This window comes from Grammomys surdaster, unplaced genomic scaffold (genome assembly GCF_004785775.1).
Source record: "Grammomys surdaster isolate TR1022 unplaced genomic scaffold, NIH_TR_1.0 164, whole genome shotgun sequence".
In the NCBI taxonomy this organism is placed as follows: Eukaryota; Metazoa; Chordata; class Mammalia; order Rodentia; family Muridae; genus Grammomys; species Grammomys surdaster.
Genome location: NW_021604612.1, coordinates 2,018,550 through 2,027,681, shown reverse-complemented (window position 1 = coordinate 2,027,681; position 9,132 = coordinate 2,018,550). Strand labels below are relative to the sequence as shown.

Sequence of the window (9,132 nt, the reverse complement as noted above, 5' to 3'; positions counted from 1 at the left end):
AGGAGGTGTGGCCTTGTTGGAGGAGGTGTGGCCCTGTTGGAGGAGGTGTGGCCTTGTTGGAGGAGGTGTGGCCCTGTTGGAGGAGGTGTGGCCTTGTTGGAGGAGGTGTGACCTTGTTGGAGGGGGTGTGGCCTTGTTGGAGGGGGTGTGGCCTTGTTAGAGGAGGTGTGGCTTTGTTGGAGCAGGTGTGTTACTGTGGGTGTGGGCTTTAAGATCCTCATCCTACAAATACTGGAGGTCAGGCCTCTATCCCTGCCTTCGCAAGTTTAGAATTGCCACAGCCCTTCTATACTTAGAGAAGGGAGGAGATGTCAGGGGCAGCCCTGCTTACCCACTGGAGGCCTAAAATCAGCCATAGGCCTAAAATCAGCAATAGACCTGTCATACATGTATACTAACACCAAGTCTTGGGTCTCAGTGGAAAAACATTGAAACAGATGGCTATAAGCTAATGTAAACAGGCAGCTTTTGTGGAAATTTACCAGCCTGAGTAGTCATAGATCCTGTAAATTGGTAGCCATGGCAGAGAATACCAACTTAGATAAGGACAAGCGAGTCATAGGCAGAGTCATAGTGACTTGTCCCTGGAACCTTCACCCAGCCGATTCCCGGTTCTGGAGATATCTGTATTCCCCCTGAACTCCCACACTCCAGTGTCATTCCCTTCCCCACATCCTGCCTTTCTGTGTTTATAACCCCTGTGTGAATGAATTACGATTTGAGAAAAAAAATCCTCATCCTAGCTGTCTGGAAGCCAGTCTTCTCCTAGCAGTCTTCAGATGAAGATGTAGAACTCTCAGCTCCTCCTGCACCATGCCTGCCTGGATGCTGCCATGTTCCTGCCTTGATGATAATGGACTGAACCTCTGGTTTTTGTTTGTTTGTTTGTTTGTTTTTTGTTTTTCGAGACAGGGTTTCTCTGTATAGCCCGGGCTGTCCTGAAACTCACTCTGTAGACCAGGCTGGCCTCGAACTCAGAAATCCACCTGTCTCTGCCTCCCAATTGCTGGGATTAAAGGCATGCGCCACTACCACCTAGCTGGACTGAACCTCTGAACCTGTAAGCCAGTCCCAATTAAATGTTGTCCTTCTAAGACTTGCCTTGGTTAGGGTGTCTGTTCACAACAGTAAAACCCTAAGACACCCAGTCTGTGTACTGTATGGTCTATACCGCAGACTGTATACTATATACTCCAGTCTGCACTGTGCACCACATACCCCAGTTTCTCTCTCAGGTTAACTGGCCCACTTACCCCCATGGAGGTATCTTCCCATCAGGACCAAGCTGCCCTGGCTGAGGGCACCCTCCCTCACCTTCAGGGTGGGCTCCAGTGTACAGCAGCTCTTCCAGATGGTATTGTGGTCACGGACGCTGTTTAACTCGCTCCAGTTCCCCAGCTGGAATACACCTCCGAGTGTAACTGTCCTAGAACTGTATAAAAATAAAGAGGGCTAAGAAAAACAAAGTCACTTGGGAGGCAGAGGCAGGCGGATTTGTGAGCTCGAGGCCAGCCTGGTCTACAGAGAGAGTTCCAGGACAGCCAAGGCTACACAGAGAAACCCTGTCTCAAAAAACCAAAAACCAAAAAAAAAAAAAAAACTCTGAAAGAAAGACACTGGCCGGGTGGATGGGGTGTCACGACACCATGAAGTCGCCCCTTCTACGTTCTTAGATCAGTCAGAGTTTTACCCTGGGATGATGTACGGGGAGTTGTAGATGCCAAGGCTGGAGTCATGGGTGAGGATGAAGTGCTTTATCCAGGGGGCCTCCACCTGTCAGTCAAGACAGATGCATCTTGTCAGGGAGGGAGGTCATGGTCAGCGGTTTACCCTTTGGCTTGCTCCCTCAATGCTCAGCCCTACAGTGACCCCTCTGACTCACGACCGCAAGGGGGAGTCACCTGACAGCTCCCCGTGCTCCCTGGAGTATCCCACACCCTTACCATAGATCCACAGAAAACCTGAGCTCAAAAAGCAAACAGACACACAGGAACACACACTCCTGCACACATACAAACACGCATGAGCACACATTCATACGTGCATACGGCCACATCCATCGGTGTGCCCCAAATACCACGCGTGTACACGTACACCCCTACACAGCCCAAGAGTCATGGGACAACGCTGACACCCACAGGCTGGCTTACCTGGGTTCTAACCCTCGGCTCACTGTTTTCTGCTGTGCATCCTTGCGTGTGTATTTGACATCTCTGTGCTTCGGGTAAGATGGTGGTGTGATATGCTAGGACTATCTCAAAGGGCTGTGCTACAGACTAAACTATCAAGTCCAAAAAGTTTCTAGGCGCTCACCTGGCCCTTGATAAGCACTTCATAAAGGTTCACTGGGTTTTCTTGTAACTCAGGGTTGTGCTGTGGCTCCTACATGGGGAAAAGGTCCCTACGTGCACTTTGCACAAAATTCCAGCAGGGCAGGGAGCAGGCTGGTCCTTATTTCATCAATAAGTCACTTCCTCAAAGTCTCAAAGTCACTCCATCAACATGACCCCGTGGCACCAGCTTTGGATTGGTGGGAGCGGACAGGGCAAGCTCCCCACAGACCACAGCAGCTCCTCACCTGGATGATCTGGCCCCGGCCTGGCTGCAGGGAGGCGTCTGCTTGCAGAGCCCCGGCCCACACCCCGGTGCAGTTGATAATCACATCCGCGCCTCCTCTTGCCACCTGGGAGCAAGAACAAGTCAGGGACAGGAAGGGATGAGACTCTGCTGTGCCCTCTCTCCTCCGTCCTCCAGCCTTGTACATCACAGCTGTCTGCTCCCTGGGGAACTGGGGTGAGATGTGCCCATGTGGATCCAGTAACCCAGGCTCCAAATCTCCACGCTGACTTTCACTGAGTTTCTGACCACGGATATGTCCACTCCTGAGACTCAGCTGCTCTCATTTGACAATCCTCCTCCTCCTCCTCCTCTTCCCCCCCTCCCTCCTCCTCCTCCCTCCTCCTCCTCCTCCTCCTCCTCCTCCTCTTCTTCTTCTTCTTCTTCTTCTTCTTCTTCTTCTTCTTCCTCTATTTTGTTTTTTTGGATAGGGTTTCTCTGTGTAGTCCTGGCTGTCCTGGAACTCACTCTGTAGACCAGGCTGGCCTCAAACTCAGAAATCCACCTGCCTCTGTCTCCCAGGCACTGGGATTAAAGGCGTGTACCGCACCACCTTGCTGACAATGATTTTCTAGCAAAGCTAATAATGTTCACGGGCTACTGTGAGGACGCTGTGTGACCCTGAGGAGAGGTTGCTGGATAGAAGTACCGTAGACGTGAACTTTCCTGAAACCTTAAAGAAAAGTTCACACCAAGCCATGATGGCACCACCCTCCATGAGACCCCTTTTAGCTTGTCCTCTTGCCTTTTCTCTGCCAGGACACTTGCTTCAACTCGGCCTGTGGTCAGAGTACTTGTTGAGTCAGACACAGGAAGCTCCCCCATGCTTGCAGCCCATCCCTGGTGACCCCCCCCAAGGCCTTCATGGACACATACATTGCTAAGTGTGTACTGTCTTAGAGCCACAGAAGAGAACAGTATCAGAATCAACCACAGACCCCAGGTGTCCATCAGGGCCAGACCGGACCCCAAGGAGCTCAGTACCAGCAGCTGGACACGCTGTGCTTTCCCTGTACCAGGCATTGTTCTTGGGACTAAATGAAACCTCAGAGCTGAGCTGTAAGGATGTAGTGGCCCTGAGCTCATCACCGTGTGGTGATGGTGTGCCTGTGGTCTGAGCTGAGTGCTTGGACATTGCAGAAATGTCAGGTGTCACGGAAGCATGGAAGGGTCTGGACTGGGGAGTGGAGTAGGGCTGACTCCAGGATAAGGCGTCCCTGACTCTGAAACATGTCTGAGTGCAGATATAACCAGTCCCTCTGGCTACTGTGACTCCATTGTTCCCTTAGTACCACAATATCAAGGCAGACACCGCCCTCAGAATGCCCAAGTCTTCCTGGGGTTAGAGACTGGGACAGGCCTACAGGGACCCTGAGAGTCTAAGAAGGGAGTCTCCCACCCAGCATCAGGGGCATCTTCCTTCCTCCCTCCTCTACTCCCTCAGACCCTCGCCACTCACCTCTTCGAAAGACTCCACCTTCCGATGGATGAACTTCACTCCCCTCTCAGTTAACCTGGGATGAGGAAACACATCAAAACCACCCTGAATTCACTTCTCTGCCACATCCCTCCTAGAGGGCAGCACAGGGGACATTCCTGTGGATATTAACTTCCCTCAATGCTCCTGGGCAGTCTTTCAGTTCATGGGCATCGGCTGGGCCACACTGGTCTGAAAAATATCCCTTTGAAAACAAGGTCCTCTTAGCCGGGCAGTGGTGGCGCACACCTTTAATCCCAGCACTTGGGAGGCAGAGGCAGGTGGATTTCTGAGTTTGAGGCCAGCCTGGTCTACAGAGTGAGTTCCAGGACACCCAGGGCTATAAAGAGAAACCCTGTCTCAAAGACCGGGAAAAAAGAGAGGAAGAGGAAGAGGAGGAAGAGGAGGAAGAAGAAGGAAGAGGAAGAAGAAGAAGGAGGAGGAGGAGGAGGAGGAGGAGGAGGAGGAGGAGGAGGAGAAAACAAGGTCCTCTCTGGTGACCCCAGCCCAACACTGAGCTGAATGTCATGGAGCGAGCTGTCCACAGAGAGACTGGGACACAAGACCAGGATCTGTGTCTCATTACAATTTGTTGTCACCCTGTTGGTTTATATCCAAAGGAACAAACTTTAGGGGAGCCGGGGCGGGGAGGCAGAGCTGAAGCAATGCCATTTGCACCTTTGTCAGAGCATGACACCAGAGTGGGCCCAGGGGCATCCATCCCTGTCTTTCAATGTCCCAGAGAAGGGCTCTGTCGATGTGGCTCAGTGGTGGCATGTCTTCCCAGGGGATACGAGGCCCTGGGTTTGATCCTGGGCCTAAAAACCCATCAAAAGAACTAGAAAGCGTAACAATTGGAAGGGTAACTACGGAATTTCATCATGATAGGACACCTGGTAAAAGGCTGGTCAGGGGTCCCAACGTCCCTAGGACAAGAGTAGTAAACATCAGGGCAATGGTTTGTTGTGTTACAATTTCCTCCAGTTTGTAACATTGTCTCCTGGAAGGAGTGGGGACTCTCCTGAGACATACAAAGTACCAAACTTCACAGGTCTGAGAACAGTCAAGATTCACGAGGCCCCTCCCCAAGGTTATGCAAGCATTGGCCGGCTGAGGGCGGAGACTCGCTCCAGCTGAGCTGCCCCAGAGGAGATTCTCCCAGCTGTGCAGCTGTGTGGAGACGAGCAGGGAGCTCCGGGGTTGCAGTTCACACCTGCATTGGGATGGGCTTCCTGATGCCACAGGCACCGAGTCATCTCGACTCCCGTAAGTCATCTCGACTCCCGTAACTGACCCCTTCCCGCACTCCTGTTACTAACTCAATAAACTCATTGGCTACCAAGCTGGACTTCAATGTAATAATCACTTTAGTCCATTGTGGGATCCCTAAAGTGGAGTCATGTATGTGTCCCTCCAGGAGAGGTCTCACACAACACGGTTCCTGAGTTCGGTTGATAACTACACTCACCCGGAGAACATATTGACATATAAAATTCGGGACCTACTAGACGTGAGACTCGCCACTAATCCCCGCACCTGGGAAGCAGGTATAGTTGATCTCTGTGAGATCTAGACCAACCAGGGCTATGTAGTCTCAAAAAGACAAAGACAAAAACAAAAAAATCTGGACCCTTGCCCTGCAGGTTTTGATTCAGTAAATGCAGAATAGGATCCTGAAAGCCATATTTTAAAGTCTTCCCAGACCACAAGAGTATCCATTCAATTCTGAGTTTTAAAAAATCTTTATAAAATATAGGGAACATATAAAGTCTCCTTTAATATAAATGTATGTGACCCTCCAAGCTAATGTTGGCTAATGTGTAACGCTACATGATCCATATTAAGACATCAATGGTACCAGATGGTGGTGGCGCACGCCTTTAATCCCAGCACTTGGGAAGCAGAGGCAGGTGAATTTCTGAGTTTGAGGCCAGCCTGGTCTACAGAGTGAGTTCCAGGACAGCCAGGGCTACACAGAGAAACCCTGTCTCGAAAAAAAAAATCAATGGTAAGACAGGGACATCCATTCTTGCCTGCATCGATTAACTTTGTTCTAGGGATGGTGGCAAGAGCAGTTAGACAAGAAAAAGGAAAGGGAGAGAAACGTTTTTAAAGAAAATGTATGCAAGCTATGTAGACAGATCTAGAAGAGCATTTCAAGCCCATTTAAACTATCGTATGAGAACGAAGCCTTGAGGGAAGTTGCTAGGAAGCATAACAACAGAAATCTGCAAAGTGGGTGGCCACTCTGCCTGATGCAGAACCATGGCTGCACCGTGATGCACACGGTGGTGATCAGGACCAGGGACAGCTCCCACGCGGCACCCCAAGATCTTCAGCTTGGCGTTTGTCTGCTACTCTTTCACAGCTTGGTCCCTGGGATGTTTCCTTCTCAAAGGAAGGTTAAGGTCTTACCTCTCAGTCAGCCATGGTAGGTAGCTCTTTCCCTCTAGAAGGAGGCTTGTGTTGAACCAGCCATAGCTAGAGTCAGAGTGGGGGGAGGGGGGAGAGGGAACGGTCAGAATCTGCTGTTTGAAGATTGGCTTGGTAATATTCTGAGTCCCCAAAAATGGATAGAGATAAGTCACCAGGTGGCATTTGTGGGGTAACAGGGAGGGTGCAGCTTAATGCAAGGTAACATTTCCTATCAAACGATTGCATCCTGGGATATGCAAGTAGAAGCTGGATGTGCAGTTTGGGGAATGGAGTCAGGTGAGGAGCACGCAGGCCAAGCTTGGTCACATGGCTATGTGGCCCTGGGAAGTCACTCAGGCGCTCTGAAGTTTTGTTTCCTCATCTGAGAGAGTGGGTTAGCAATGTGGAGGGCTATGGTTTAAATGTTGAGCGTCCTTCAGGGGCCGTATGCACAGGCTCGGTCTCTGAGATCCCTGTCTGGAGAGCTGATGGGATTAGAAGGTGAGTCCTAGGGAACAATCTTTAAACCATCAGGTGCTTCCATCAAAGGCCACCGTGGGACCCCATAGTCCCTTCTCGTTGCTGGATTGTGATACGGAAGAGCCATGGTAAACACTTCATGAGCTAAAGCAAGGCCTGTCTTTATAGGTAGCTTGTGTCTAGTGTGCAAAGCCCAGTGCACCTGGCACCCCAGGAAGGGGCTGGATATTAGAAGGACAGGGTACCAGGGGCTCAAGGACAGAGATGGGATGTGAGATTGGGGCTCCAGTTTCTTGCTGCCTTCTAGACAGTTCTGTCTGAATTGTTAGCCCCAGTCTTTGCCTATGACAGGTGATAAGTCTCAGACCCTGATGCGAATGTCCGAGACCAGGTCATAGCAACGCAGACCTGGCCTCCATGTTCTCCCAGCATCCCTCAGTTCCTACCTGTTACAGGGTATGGCTGGCATACCCCGACCCATACCCTGAACTCTCAGCCCAGGGGGGGTCTGCCCTGCCCTTCCCTGAATGATCCAATCATTTTGGTTACTTGCCTTTTCTATATCTTTGGTCTCCTGGCTGCAGCACCCGGTCGCCCCTCTCTCTGTTTTCGCTTCCCCTTCCCCCTCTCCTCATGGGGCCCAGCTCATTCTAACCATGTCCTCTCTGGACTCTCTCAGATGTCTCTGTCTGTGCTATTCTCTCCTTTGTCTCGCCAGTAAACTTTCTCCTCCACCACACCTAGGCGCAGTCATGGCCTTTCCTGTTTCTTTCTCTCACTCGGCAGGAATCTTACCCATAATCGGGGAACATGTCCATCTCTCTGGGGGTCAGTTTCCGGAATCCCAGAACTGTGTTTTTCCAGAAAGGGTCCTGAGGAGGAAGCAGAGACGGGCTCACAGGGGCAGGTGGACCGGATCATCGGAATAACAGAAACTCAGAGGATGCGGCTTGTGGCAGACACTGGCCAAAGCCTTTGCTTCTCTGGCTCTGTTGTTTCGCCTTCACAACCAGCCACTGAGGTGGATTCTGTGTGCATCCCTACGGACAGGCCAAATGACCTGAGAGAAGTCAAGTAATTTGTCCGAATCTCATGGCTGGGAGGAAGAGCTGAACTCACACAGTCAGGCTCAGGTCCATTCCCTTCACTTACCATAAGAGTAAGACCAGGAGTAGGGTAGAGACAGTGGTCTCAGTGGACCTGAGGCTGGGGCATAGCTCCGTAGTAAGACACTTGCCTAGGACACGCAAAGCCACAACCCTCAACTCCAGATAATATATTATAAATAGATAAATAGATGATAGATAGATAGATAGATAGATAGATAGATAGATAGATGACAGATAGATAATAGATTATAGATGGTAGGTAGATAGATGATGGATTAGACAGACAGACAGACAGACAGACAGACAGACAGACTAATCTGGACTGTAAGTCTGTGACCTCTGAGTACTCCTGCAGCTCAAGGCCCCAGCTCTGTTTATTCCTGTGAGGTCCAAATCCCCCATCCAGATGGCAGTGCCAGTGACATTGTCCTAAAGAGAAGGACTTAGGCAGGGTAAACAGAGGGGTTGATACTGGGTATGCAAGCCTAAAAGGTGGGCTTCTGTTCATCAGAGAAGCAGGACAGGAACCACCCTTAGTCCTCCAAGAGTGCCTTTTAACCTTCCCTCATGAGTCAACTACCTTGGGCAAGGACACCTAGTTCCTGTCAGTCCAGACAGTCTCTTCCCTTCTCTCTGTCTCCCATGACCCCTCCTCCCCCGGCATAGATAGCCTTGGTGACTTGGTACCAGAAAAGCCTTTCTTTCTACTCATGGAATGGTCTCCTCCTGTAGTTTCTCTGTACCATGGCTAATATGCCTCACGGTCGAGGATGCTTGGCTCACCGGAACTTCATCTCGGAAGAGGTTGTAGCCGGAGATCAGGGCCAGGCCCATTTTCTCAGCGTTTGGAGAATGGAGGTGGCTCAGCATGTAGTCGAAAGTTTGCTGGTTCCACTCCCTGGAAGTGTAAGAGACAGTACACTTGAGTCTCTTCTGCCAGTTATATAAAACCTGAGTGACATCAAGGAATTAAAGTCTTAGCGCCCAGACTTATAAAACCTTATGTAAATATATTAAACACCACACACACACACA

General features: G+C 50.6%; 1 protein-coding gene across 15 annotated transcripts in view; it reads right to left on the bottom strand.

The window, feature by feature from the left end:
* The window catches only part of Dao (D-amino acid oxidase), a 23,140-nt gene that overhangs the window by 2,599 nt on the left and 11,409 nt on the right, over nt 1–9,132 (bottom strand). For all 15 annotated transcript variants that reach the window (XM_028765538.1, XM_028765533.1, XM_028765531.1 and 12 more), the window contains 7 exons: nt 8,881–8,995; nt 7,784–7,860; nt 6,509–6,574; nt 4,076–4,130; nt 2,579–2,683; nt 1,691–1,773; nt 1,315–1,432 (listed from right to left, as the gene is read on the bottom strand). In XM_028765538.1, the coding sequence (XP_028621371.1) occupies nt 1,315–1,432; nt 1,691–1,773; nt 2,579–2,683; nt 4,076–4,130; nt 6,509–6,574; nt 7,784–7,860; nt 8,881–8,995 (619 nt within the window). The remainder of the gene's footprint in view (nt 1–1,314; nt 1,433–1,690; nt 1,774–2,578; nt 2,684–4,075; nt 4,131–6,508; nt 6,575–7,783; nt 7,861–8,880; nt 8,996–9,132) is intronic.